Source organism: Colletes gigas, unplaced genomic scaffold (assembly GCF_013123115.1).
Source record: "Colletes gigas isolate AHSC1104 unplaced genomic scaffold, ASM1312311v1 Colletes_gigas_Sc00003, whole genome shotgun sequence".
NCBI lineage: Eukaryota > Metazoa > Arthropoda > Insecta > Hymenoptera > Colletidae > Colletes > Colletes gigas.
Genome location: NW_025106632.1, coordinates 7,949,728 through 7,963,444, shown reverse-complemented (window position 1 = coordinate 7,963,444; position 13,717 = coordinate 7,949,728). Strand labels below are relative to the sequence as shown.

The 13,717-nt window shown below is 43.3% G+C and overlaps 1 protein-coding gene across 9 annotated transcripts in view; it reads right to left on the bottom strand.

The window, feature by feature from the left end:
- Window positions 1–13,717, bottom strand: part of LOC122404609 (tensin-3) — a 215,286-nt gene that overhangs the window by 56,417 nt on the left and 145,152 nt on the right. For all 9 annotated transcript variants that reach the window (XM_043408719.1, XM_043408721.1, XM_043408720.1 and 6 more), the window contains one exon: window positions 2,819–2,887. In XM_043408719.1, the coding sequence (XP_043264654.1) occupies window positions 2,819–2,887 (69 nt within the window). The remainder of the gene's footprint in view (window positions 1–2,818; window positions 2,888–13,717) is intronic.

Genomic DNA, 13,717 nt, shown 5'->3' with positions numbered 1-13,717 from the left:
GTGGAAAAGCATTTTTCCCCAGGTTAGATTACACGGAATAAAATCATCGAATAGTATATACTTTCTATAGTAAAAGAAACGGTTCTGTTTTTTTGCTTAAAGAGGGCTTTTTCATTGCCAATAATAACTGCACGCGAGAAACTGTCACTGTTTTTTCACGTCGCGGTGCGTTTTGCATTCGACGTTCCTCCCCAGTATATATTTCCGCAAGAATGGCCGGCGACCTAAGCACGGATAAGGGTTTCGTGAATATATTACACGGTTCGCGTCAATATACTTGGATTATCTCGGCGGAACATCAGTTGATACCCGCGCCGTTCATACGGTGCGCTAGCTTACTGCCATTTTAGCGAATAATTTTCTACGGTGTCGACGTTAATGCGTAGAGAACGCCTTGGCTAGTGGGCTATCCGGCGGATATAACTTTAAAAAGGGCCGCGTAATAAAGCGTGAGCTCCCTCTCGAGAGCGTCCTAACGTCCATTTTAATTTTACCCCTGGGCGTTACTCTTAATCCTTCTACGTTTTGCGTTTGTTTATTTATCAAAAATAACCGTTCTTAACAATAACGACGACAATAATTCTTATTTATCATACTCGCGAAAAATAATATACGTTCAAGAGAGAAAAAGAAAGCTAAGCGTATACGACTATTAATCAGAACGGATGTATATAGGCAAGTCATGAGCTTCTTACGAACATGGGCCTCGTATGCAACATAAATTTTGAAGCATTAACGAGGTTGTACGTTATAAACAGAAGGAAGGAAAATACCTGCGCGGTATCTGGAGATTTACGTAGATCGTAGCTAGTGTATTAAGAAAATAAACTTTCGACTGACATTTTCTCGTTCTTTAATAGCCAGTGTCAAAATGTAAAATTTTAAACCCTCTTTATAAAGGACCTGTCCACGAACTTTGTAGCTTAATTGCATAATAATGCTCAAACAAGAGCACTTAATTTTTATAGGAATTAAAGCGTTGGGACCCAACACAGGTAGCCATAGAAGGGTCGCAGTAACCGTCATATTTTTGCTAAAACTCGACCACCCCGACAGCTGCACATCACGCGCAAATTTTATATGCCGGATAATTGGACTATATCTACATATGAAGTGATAAAAACGAGGAATATAATCACAGATCTCTGGCCACACATTATATTTGCGGTAAAGAATTTTTTTCTCGAAAATGCGTAGGATTTCAGGGATATGTGTAATGACCAAAAATGATTGCAATTGACTCCTGCAAACGAAAATAATTTTTTCAGAATGATTTGAAATTTTTTTATTTCGCCCAAAAATTTGTCCACCTTCCTGAATTTTTTTCTCGGAAATGAGTAGGATTTCAGGGATATGTGTAATGACCAAAAATGATTGCAATTGACTCCTGCAAACGAAAATAATTTTTTCAGAATGATTTGAAACTTTTTTTTTCGCCGAAAAATTTAGGCAACTTCTCTAAATCTCTAATCTACCATCGGTAAACGAAATCTCATTTCAAGATCCATAGACATTTAGAAACTCGAATAGTCTGAAAATTATTAAGATTATGAATGTTTATTACAGCCCGCAGTAGCGATGTTCATTTTAAGAATCACTGTGCGCCAAAAGCCTCGAAATGTAAATTCGTATTCGTCATCGTTGATGTCCCTCTTTACTTTTAGCTACAGAATTTTTCCTCGTGCGCGACGCTAATTTTGGATCGACTTCCATTCGAAACGGTTCCCGCCGAAAATTCACCGAGGGCTCGAAAGGTTACGCGCTGGGTTGAATGCAAATGACCGCGACGTGTCCGGTTCGGCCGTGTGTCTCAAAGGCAATTTCGAAGGCGACCCCGGAGGGAGCAGTTTTGCATAGGATCGTTCGCAAGACGTTGACTCGCGTCGGCAGGTACACGTGTACGAGAGCAGAGGCCACTCGTTTCCGGACAACGAGGGCCGTTTCGAATGTAAATAGGACTCGGCCGTGTTTTCCCGCGGAATAAATGAAGGCGCGCCTGATGCAATCGGGGGTACCGGAGACCGAGCAACACGAGCCATCCTCGTACGTACGGTACGTGCGCGGCCATACGGTTGTTTTAATATTAAATATTTAGAGAGCCGGCTCACAAATGGTACAAATCGCGACTTCTTATCGGGAACGATAAACCTTGAGACGTACCAGGCCCCTTTGCATAACGATCGTTCGCGTATTTTCGCTGTTTCCCGCGCGAGAAGAATGCCGCGTCGGTTACTCGGGGGTACGCGGCGAATAATTTATGGCCGTCGTTCGTAGTCGGTAGACGCGTGGTAACGAATTTACGAGAACGAATTTAGGAACGAAGTCGCGTCCCAAAATTTCGTTACCGAGATTGCGATGGGATAATTTACGGCCTGCGCGCGGAAAGCCGCAGCTACGCGATTTTTATGAGTACGGAACGGGCGAACCATAAACACACACTCGACCATCGAGCTCTCTATTAACGCGGTGTCCACCCGTTTCCAAAAATTTTCTGCGAAATCGGGGCGTACCAAAAATGTTTGCGTTAACAAGCATATAGAAGAGAATTAATAAAAATTTTGGAAATTGTCACCTTCAGTTTTTTAAATAGCATGATCTTTAAGTGAATTTTAGTTTGAGAAAATGATTTTCCTGCAAGGTGATGAAACGTCCCCGCTACAATTTTATTTACAATTTTCAAACACAATTATTTCGAAAATAAAGCACTATACAAAAAAGATTATATTCTGCATTGTCGACTTATATTTCCACGAGGAGCCACGATTATTCATGGGACTCTCGCTGTAGAATACCAAAATGGCTGCACGAGAATATTTACCTGCTGTTGCTGCTTGCTCCTGGAGATGGTGTTAACATTTTTCGGCTGTGCTTCGTATCCCCCATTGTGCTGCAACAGAACAAATATAGCAAACGATTACACAATCGTCGCACATTGTGTCTACGAAAGATATTAATCATACACAAATTTCTGTCTAGGTAAACGCAGAGGAAAGACGTCGCGAAGGAAGTAGGTTGCTCGTGGTTCCGAAGCACGATATAACGGATACAGAGCGAAAATTATTCTCATTGTTTCCTGGAAACAGCTGCATCGTGAATACGGTTATCACCGTTCCGATAGACGCAACATTTAATAATAAACATAATCGATCTTCGTACTCCGACTCTGAACGGGAACTTGTGCGCGGCAATTTTCATGTTTTCGTTGGTGAAAGCTACAAAGAGCGTCGTGCCTGGAGTGTAACAAATTTGATGGCGAAACCACAAGTTTAGACGCAGGCAAGTGTTCGTTATTCGCTAATTACGCCAGCTAGATTTCTGCACTAGAATAACACTCATCGTTTAGTGCGTTAAAATTGTGAGAGAAAGTCGAATATGCTCGGAATGGCAACTTCTTTACTCTTTACGATGACTGAAAAAGGAGCTCATTGTATTTAAATCCAAAATATGCAAACGTTTCGATGCCAAGATTATTTTCAAATTCATCTGGTCGAAATTGATACTGATTTTTCAACCTTTTTCAAGACCAAAATATCAATATTTTATACTATTTTTGACGACTTTATTCGCTAAATAGAATGTTTAAAAGATTGTTATTGTGCATATTTATTAATTTATATAGGTACTTCGGAAGAGACTTTAAATTTGAAACAAATTAACAATCGTTATATTGTGTGACACAATTTAGAGGTTCTGGAAAGTCCATTCACTTTTTATATCACGAAAATGCATCATCGATACACAACAAAACAGCAAAAGTACCAAAAAAACATTATTTCATATGAACCTACGTCTTTTTAAAAATAAATTTTCTTTTCAATCCTATGCTCGTGACACGACGATACAACGAGGTACGACTAAAAGCCGGGTTTCAAAATAATTTTGAGAGGCCTAACTTGCGCCATACTTAAATCTAAAACGAATAAAAATATCCTCAAGTATCACTGTAAAATTATGGATTAGGTTATGAAAGGGCCCCATTCGCTGAACCTTGCCCTTTCACCCAACTTGCTATACTTCCTCTCTCTTAGTTTATTTTAAATAAAAATAAATGAGTAATACAGTAAAATATCTTACTGATCCAAGACACTTTCCTTTTATTAAACGACTAGAGTTCGATAGAAAATAAAATAACGAAGTAAAATGTCGTACTAGCCGAAGACTTTGGCCATTACTGCAGATACACGCGAATATTAAGGAACGTCGAATGTGAAATGTGTGGTTCCGCCATGATAGAAAATATGACGGAGTCACGCGGGGGACGAACGCACCTCGCTCTCGATATGGAGGGCAGTGTGCCAAACCGTGAACGCTATACGGTGCAAAAGCGTCTCAGTTTCCTCCCGCAGCGGCGTCTCGTCCTTAAGGTTGTTGTTCACGGTGTCCTGGCGCGCGTCGCCGCAGCGACAGCAATTCGCTCGCAACCAGGCGCGCGACAGCGAGCTGTTGTTCGAATTCGTCATCGTTTCTCACAAAATTTGATACTCTTGAAACGTCCCCTGACGGAAGAGATACACTCTTTCGCGTCCAGTGGGAATCTACTCACTCCCCCATATTACCTTTCAGACTCTACGTAAACTTTAAATTTAAAATGCCCACCATTCGGGAGCACATTTTTCATACAATATTTTACGAATTTCTCATCCGCATGGAAACATTCGTTAAAGCGATCGACGACAGGTACGTTGCCGGAAGTTGTTTTAGCCTTCGATCCTGACAATCGTTTACGAAAAGACGCGGTTGCACGTGATCCGTCGTTAAGGCGTCGGAAGACAGATATTTAAAGACGAAACGTTTGGAAAGCCGGTTCCTCGATTCGAAAATTCAGAAAACACAGCGCAGACCACGTGTCTCTCTCGCGTCGGCGCCCTGGCCGCCGTGCTTATTACGAATCGCCCAGCGGACTCGGGCACCGCCTTCCCTTCTATCTTTTTCGCCAATAAAGGTCCCGGCAACGTTCGTCAAACCGCGATCGGTACGATACATCGACGAGAATCCGGTTCTTGGCACCTGACGCTACCATCGCGCTGAAACCGATCGGAGGCGCGCACAGTGGCACTAAAGTAACCTCAGCCCGTTGGTCGAACACGTTTCCCGTCCCGTTCGCGATCCAACGCGTGCAGAACGTCGAGCGAGAACCGCGCGGAACCACCCCGAAAACAGAAATTTCCCTCTCGACGCGGCAAACTCTACCCAATCGATGATCCCATGACCACGAATCGCAGCTAACTGGCACGCAGCCTTTTTCGAACACCTGGCCCGTTCAAGGTCACCGTCCTGCAGCCACCTTCGACCAAACGCGGACACGCTGCTGCTTTTCACACCAAACGATCGTCCGGAAACCGTTCCAGGAACGTTCCTCTACCGATCACGGTCCCATCGGTGAAACTTTCGAGGCGCGACACTCGAACGACCAGTGAAAAACCATCGAGAAAATGTCGTGCACGAGCTAGGATCACGCGACCTGGGTCAACCGGCACAAACGTCTGCGCCGCACGGGAGCCGCCCCGGCGCTGCGGCCGGATAGATAGAGGGACGAAACCCCTGCATCTCCGTAGAACGTCCGCGGGACGAGGTGGGGGGCGGGGGCATCACGATACGTAACCATGGAGACGGCGACCGGCGTTCGCGAGTCGCACGCAGGCTTGGTCCTGCGCCGCCGGATTCTAGACGGGATCGCGCGAGTTCCGCCGTGCGCCGCACAGGGAAAAGGGACGAGTCTCACGACTAGGTCGAGTGCCACTCCCTTGTAAATATAATTACCCCCCCGTGGAAATTGCCACCCCCCGTCAAACGCAATTCCCCCGAGCGACGGTTGCGTGTCTCCGGCACACCCTGACCCTGGACGTTACCGTGCATTCTTTAACAGGCTGATGATGGCCCGTTGCATTTTACAAACTCGAAATTCCGTCTCGCGGGCTAATTTTATAAGGTTCCACGATGCTTCGCGACTGGACTCGCGCGCAGATCGTTTCTATACAGGATGCTCCCCCGGATGTGAATCCGGGGACTTCGAAAGAACGAAATATTCCTTGGAAATTAGGAAGAGTGGGGTAGATTGATAGAGAATCGATGATTTTTTATTTTTCATTATTGGTAACGATACTCTTTTAGCCCTCAAAGGAAGAAACCACTTCACAATATTAATTATTATAGCCATAGTAGGAACCAGCGTGAGAGGCCTCCAAAAATTTGTAGCTTCGGTTCCACGTACGGATTTTTACATGCAATTATTTGTTATAAAAACTAGAGTGGAACTATGAAGGAAAAATTTCAAAAAATTGTGATAAAATCAATATTTCTTTTAACACCACGTCGAATAGAAATCGTGGATTATTTGAAAATACTCCGTTGTTTACTTCGTCGCTAAAACTATGAATCTCGCGTCGTTTAATCCTCCGCGTCCCATTTCTATCGCTACTTTCATCTCGCGAGTCTTTGACAGAATTCCTTTTATTCAGCTTCAAAAAATTCTCAACAGATCAGCTGCAATTTCGAGGTTGCAATCGGACTTTCGACACAGTTCCAATGCTATATCTCTTACTTGTCAAACAATGTATCGCGTACGTTTGACGTAAAATTCCGTGTATCGCTCGATTTTACCAGAGCATTTGATGATTTAAATTCATTACTTTTTCTTGGCAAAGTTCGGTAGTTTGGACGTAAACGATGCTGCTTTAAACTAGTTTCGAGCGAAAATCTTACATCTCGTTCGTAACAAGTTACGATACTAAATTCATTTCCGTCTACTGTACGCTTGGTCCTCGGTTATTCGACGTATACGTTGCAGAATGCCCCATATATTGCCGTACATTGTGCAACCTACATGCATGCTGATGACACATGGCTGCTCAAAGTATTTGACTCGTTGCATACCGTCTCTGCAATATCCGCAGTCGAAACGGATCCCTCGAAAGTTCACGAATGGTCGGTTTCTCACGGACTACACCTGAATCCTCTTAAATCTTCTCTGTTCCTCGCCTATTCCTCTACGTTTTCACGATCCTCCTCTTTTCCCCTTGTTAGAATAAACCGTACCCTCGTTTCGATTCAATCGGTATTAAAAATCCCTTCAATTTTACGTTCACGAAAAACTTCATTTGTCCGTTCAATTGCGCAGATATCTACTGAATCCTGTCTGACCAAACCAGGCTTTTCCACTCGCAAACACGCCATCGCCCTAATCACTCACCGAATCCGACTGGCTCCAAAAGTCTCACACCTATATCAGTCATAAAATCATTTTATTTTATGAAAAATTCAGAAACGAATTAAAAATTTCTATTCGTTAAAATATGCTCGATTCCAACAATAAGCTAGACAAACTGAAGAAAACCCTCTGATGGTCGACTCGAGGAAATTTTCCTAATTGTATACTTTGGTTCGGAATAATAATGGCTCTCCAACAAAGCCGTCGAAAAGTTCCAAGTTATGGAACGTTGTTTTTTCGACCATTTGCCAGGCACGGGAATTGATATCGAATCGGCCACTGTCTCCGCAGGAACGCCACGGACGAGGAGAATATTTTACGACACGATAAATCACTTTAACTAGCCCATAGGCCTTCGCGGGTAGAACACGTTTTACCAGGACTAGATGGCTGGATAAATAGATGGGTGTCCTTGTCGGGAGAACGGCGCGCGAATAAAGATGCGAAACGTAGTAATTGAGATTCACAGTGTCGGTAATTTAAGAGGAGCCCGGTATAAGTAAATGCGATTTTCTATCCACGGACGGGCCCGGTAATGTTTCAATTCCGTGCGCGTGTAAAAGCACGAAACGTTCCGCGCGAACGTTATTGATAAATCGAGATGCTGTAAATTTTACGCCTCGCGGCGCCCGGAAATACCGCGTGCTTATCGATCGACGCGTTCGATAGAGCAAACATTTTCACAATAGAAACCTGGAACCCACGCGACCATTGTGAATCAATGCGCAACGACGCATGAACCTCGAAGTGTGCGTAACGAGATATTTCTTTCGACGGGCGAAATGCCGCGAAATGCGTTCGATGAATCGGCGATAAACTGCACTGGTAGAAAAAACGCATTGTACGGTGATTTATCGCCAACGAGAAACTGATTTCTTCCTCCGGGGTGATAAATCTTCGAACGTTTTGAATTGTTGTAAAAAAATTGATTATATAAGTCATCGTGCTAACATACTCTCCAGCGTATCGCAATCTTTTAATAAAATCCATATATTTATTTTGTCTCCTTTGAATATTCGTTCGTGCTTTTATTATTACGTATCACCTGCTATGCCTAAATGAATCACTATCTCGTTAATCATTATCAAGCGCTGTTTAAGAGCGTGTAATTTATAAAGATACGTAACGAACGAAATATGTGAAAAGGCTGCAGGTTCCACTCGTCCCCGGTTTGGAATAAAAGTCCCCCCATCGTGTAAATTCATAATAAGGCGCGGAATGAAATTCAGTTACTAATGAAGGAGCGGCAACGAAACGAATAAACGAGTGGCTTACATTTTCGTTCGAAGGAGTTTCAGAACTTTCGCCGGGAGCTACATTTTAATATACAGAGACCCGGTAATAAAGCAAACGTGGCCGTTGGCTGAACGGATTGCTTAGCTGGCGGCTCCGGTTTCGGATCGGAAACGTTTCTGTTCGCGCTCGAAACTTCAAAAATGCAAATACCGCGCCGCGGCGATTCGCATATTAAATTCGCGAGCGTCTCGGCCTACTTAAACGACGTTCGAATCATCCGCGATGCTAATTAACTCGACGAACGGAATAAAACTTCGCCCCATTAAAACTAGTGTTCCGTAGCTAAAGGGGGACACAAAATTCCGGCGTGAAATTATTCAGTTCCCGGCTATGAAACGGCCAATTTTACACGGCGAAACTTTTGAATTCTTTAAGTTACAAAGGAACTTTTTTAATCGAATCTCGTCTACGAGCGTACGTATTACATTATTGATAAAATTTCGTTTCTCGGGCCCGATGAATTCCTCGAAGTTTCATCGGTGAATATTTACGTCGAAAGCACGCTCCTTTACCGGAGGGTGATAAAAACAAATAAGTAACGGAAGGAATTTAGAATTTTCTTTCCGTTGCAAGAATGCACTACCAGGAATAGTTTACAACGCTCGGGAATGTAATTGGTGATGTATAGCGCGTTGCACAACGCCAGGAGCTAGATCTTGTTTTGACAAACAGGCCTGGGCGGTGTACACGCTCGAAGGAGAACGGCTCATTTAAATAAAAAAAAGAGACGAATGTTTTACTGTCTCGATAGAATGTTAATAAGGTGTCGTGGACCTTTCTCAAAACGTATTAAAAAATGTTCGATTTATTTCGATAAAAAAAGAATCGAACTTCACGAGTCAACTCTGAATTTAAGAACAAAAATGAAACAAAATATTTTAAACCAAGGCAACCTCGAAGCAAGAAGAACCAAAACGATAATTTCGTAGTAAAAAATGTAACGATAAGTATACGTTGGAACTGTCCATGAAGCAACAAATAGTTTTCGACGGAGAGCAGGTGCGAGACTTCAAATTGATTGATGACGCGTACCGATGCGCCGGTACAATTATTCAACGACGACGTGGTAATCTCGCGGGATCGAAAAATGTGACGTCTAATATACAAGAAACTAATGTCGTCGAGTTTTGTGTAAAAGGCCAGGCTAAATATAGACGCGATCGGTCGTCAGCGCACGATTTAACGAATGGAATAATCATCGGGAAGGCAAACCGTTCGGCAGAAAGACGACCGATTGGCTAATACCGGTTTAATTGACTTATGCCCCGCAACAAACCGCGCATTGCGATTGAGAATCACGTCTAGCAGTCAACGAGAGCACAGCTGCGGAGGAATCAGCACTCGACTCGACACAATCGTGGCCGTGGTATGAGGAAAGAGCCGAGACAACCATCGCTGATCGGAGTCACGTCGCGTCACATTAAACGAATAAATTGCGAAATATACGAGAGACGACCGGGTTTTGGGTATTCGAGGACTATCGAGTCACGTGGAGTCCTCGTACGTGACTCCTTCGAGCGATCATACGAACGTCTGATCGTAGAATGAGAACAGGGGAATCGAAGACTTCGATCAACCTACCCTTTTCCTATTCTAATTAATGAAAATTAAACGTTCAAAGTATGCTCGAGAGGTTTCAGGTCTCTAACATTTTCTCAGGGCAATTGAATTTAGAAAAATGTATTAGTACAGTATTATCGAAAAGAATTATTTCTCAATGTTTTTCAGTTCAAGTTTCGTTTCGATTTCATGGTCCAAAGGTTACGCAAAAATGTCACTGAAATCTCTCTCTGTGCAGAACCACAATCAATGCTGTATGGTTAGCGTGTCATCCTTTGTCTCGCTCAGATCCGAGCAACCGATACAATGATGCAATATATTGTTGCAGACAAAAAGTGTGTCAGAGACTATTCTGATATGTTCGAATGTATGCACGTTATGCCATTGTGAAATTCTACTACAATGCTAAAAAGTAAACCGCTCTTATCGAACTGTGTATCCATCGTGTTGTCTTTTGTATTGTTTGGTTAGCGGATAGAGCACGGGAACAGTTTATGGTTTCCTAAAAGGATATTAATTTACATCCAGTTAGGTGTTCCTTTAGAATTTCGGCGAGATTGCTTGTACGCGAAGAGCCTCCGACGAGACGTTCAACTTTTTACTACCGTAAGGTTCACCGTCCTTGTTTCACCGTACTTTCGGGAGTAAGAACGAAGACGACAGAATTTTGCGTAGGATACCACGCCGTAGAAGTTTTAATGAGAACGGGCCAAGAGAATGGTTGGAAAATGATAAGAGTAATCGGATAAAGCTATCGAAAAAGTTGTCGGAAGCTGCGAGGGACGACAGAGATGGAAAAAAATGGAAAACGATAATTGAAAGTGTGTTCTTACGCGTCCCTCGACTATTCGCTGCTTTAGATGCAGCCTCGAAACTGAAGAGGACCAAAAAGAAATAAGCGACGAGATAACAGATAATGCTACGGTTCGAATTAATGAAATCTTCCATTTTCTTTTGCTTGAGATTTTTCTTAAAAAAAAACTATGGGCTTTATGAATCTCAGACTTTGAAATTTGTTCAATATGAAAATAATTAATTCCGTCGAAATTACGTATTTTGTTAATAGTGGTAATGGTACGTAAGGGCTGCTAAAAGGCGGAACGTCGAACAAAGGATCGATGGGTCCGAGGAAACGAGGCCAAGGAAAGGAAGTCTCCAAGACAAACGGGCAAAAAGGATATTCTAATCCGTCCAATAATCGAGCAACCGTCGTAAGTGACACCTGTTCGATCGTGACGCCAATGCAAAACAGAAAGAATCTTTGTAACGTTGCTCGCATCCTTGACTCGACACAGGAAACATCGTGCCGCGGGCACTAGCTCATACGTGCATTCATCTACCTAATGGCCAGTGATTACGCAACACCTGCTATTTACACGAACGTGCAAACACTTTTTCTTTCGACGTCTCGGATCGAGACTCTATGACCTCACAGGAAGTGACAACCTTCTCGTTCATCGTTATAAATATCCAAAGGTATCCGCGATTCGCGGAACGCGCGACAAAAAAAGTTATCTCGCTCGTTTGTTTGTTCGCCGTCTTTATTGTATCGTCGCTAAACAAAACACAAAAACGAAAAAAAGATAAAATACATGCACGCGCGTCGTGTTTATAGCGAGTGGACGGAATTCAAAAAAAATCATTCTATTGTAAATATTAATCTTTACATTTTTGACGTCTCGTACTTTCAACAATCTTCGTAGGACGACACGAAAGAGAATGAAACTTGAAATTTGAATGTACCAGAGTACCAGTAAAACGAATGATTTTCCTCCTTGTATCGTTATTCTCAGCCACGATCATTGCAAGTGCAATATAATGGGCGATGGAAATCGTAAAGAGAGGCGTCGCGACGCGTCGAAGGGAGGGCGCGCTTTATCCGAAGTCAAGCTTTATCTTTGACCCTTGATATCTCGCGCGAACGGACCGATTTTACCCTTTTCTTGGTCTCGACCGCGGACACACGGACCGCCGATGAAATTTATGAACGTCTGACAAATTACTTTATTCGTTTATCCTCTTTTCGTAAAAAAAAAGTTTACATACTCGCGTGATACCGACTCTAACTTTACGATCAACCTCGAATTATATCGTTGAATTCGATTTGAAATGGTGAACAACGATGGGAAGATTATCAAATACGAATTACGATACCGACCTAAAACCTTTGAACCTTGTAAAAAATCTTCCACGTCAACGTTACGAGTTGATTAGTGTTCAAATACAATTTTCTTCCAGTCTTCCATAAATTCGTCCGAAAGATTACGAGTAATCGCGCGGGGAGAAAGATTTCTGTAAAAATGATTTTCCCGAGATTCGAGATTAGAGATTGGACGTCGGAACTGGACAGAAGTAAGTTTGCGAAATGTTCGTAGGTAGCCGACTGGATGCCCGCGAGCGACTCGTACGCGATAGCGGTTTCGATTCAGCGGCTGGATCGCCGCCAAATATCGAAATTTCCTTCCCCGCGACGTAAAACCGGCTCCCCCTTCTTGTGTGGCCACGGGGGCCCGAACGAAAAATAAGACGAAGCTTCTTTATTAAGCTCCGCGCGCCGCGGTGGAAACTCTTTTAAGATGGATGTAACGTCACGGAGAGTTGGATCACGACCCACTTGCCGTGATCGCGTATTTCGTTCACGTTCGAGATCCCGCCCCGCGTTCTTCGCGACGCGTCGCTTTCGAGCAATCCGCGCCACCTCGATCGTCTCCGTCGTCGGGAAAATTTTTTTTTTTTTGTTTTTTATCCAGATCTGGAACAACCTTCGCGACACCGCGATATTTACACGGAGCAAGCATGGCCGCGGAACGCGTGCAACACCAGCGACGCAGCCATCGATTTCTCAGTCGCGACAAGCTGACGAGAATTTGCATATTCGCGTTTAAAGTTTCCCGAGAGGAACAAAATAAAATTTCTCTAACGAACGTGCCAGTCTACGAAAAGGATGGCTGCCAAATTTTCAATATATTTTACTGGTGCGTGAACCTATTTTCTGGATTTCTCGTCCTTGACAATCAACTATGTTTTATTTTTAAACTCGAGCAAAAGCTTCGTTTAGTTTTTTGGTTAAATGCATACAAAGTCTATTTGAAAAATTTACACAATTTCTTCTAACAGTAGCTAAATTTTCCTAAAGATTCCGTTTCATAATAACAGCATGTATACCACGTTATATTTAGTAAAAGAAATTATCTAGAAATCTTATTTTTGGCTACGAGCTCGCGAACTTTCGTCGAAATCGGCGTCGGTGCTTTATGGACGTTCCTTGTCAGCGTCGGAGATATAATGCGACAGCGGTGCAACGAAATCGCAGTATCGCATGCATCGGGAACCAGATACATTGCGTCAAGTCGATGAACTTGAGGACTCAACGAACTGGTACTTCACGAACAAGACCATACACGTGCTAAACTGGTTTTCTCGCCGGTGCTCTTCGATTCGTCTGTTATGTACAGTAATTGACTGCGACATTAGCCCTATACACGCCTCGGCGAACAAATGGAAACAAATCGCTAGCGATCTGCCTCCGTCGCTTTCGTCCACTCCGTCGTTCTGGAGCATCAATTAGCGGACTGGCGACAACTTGTCCGGAACCTTAAATAAACGCCCCCAAGTTCGTGGATAAGGGTCTGCCTCTTCCGAGGCCCGTCGACT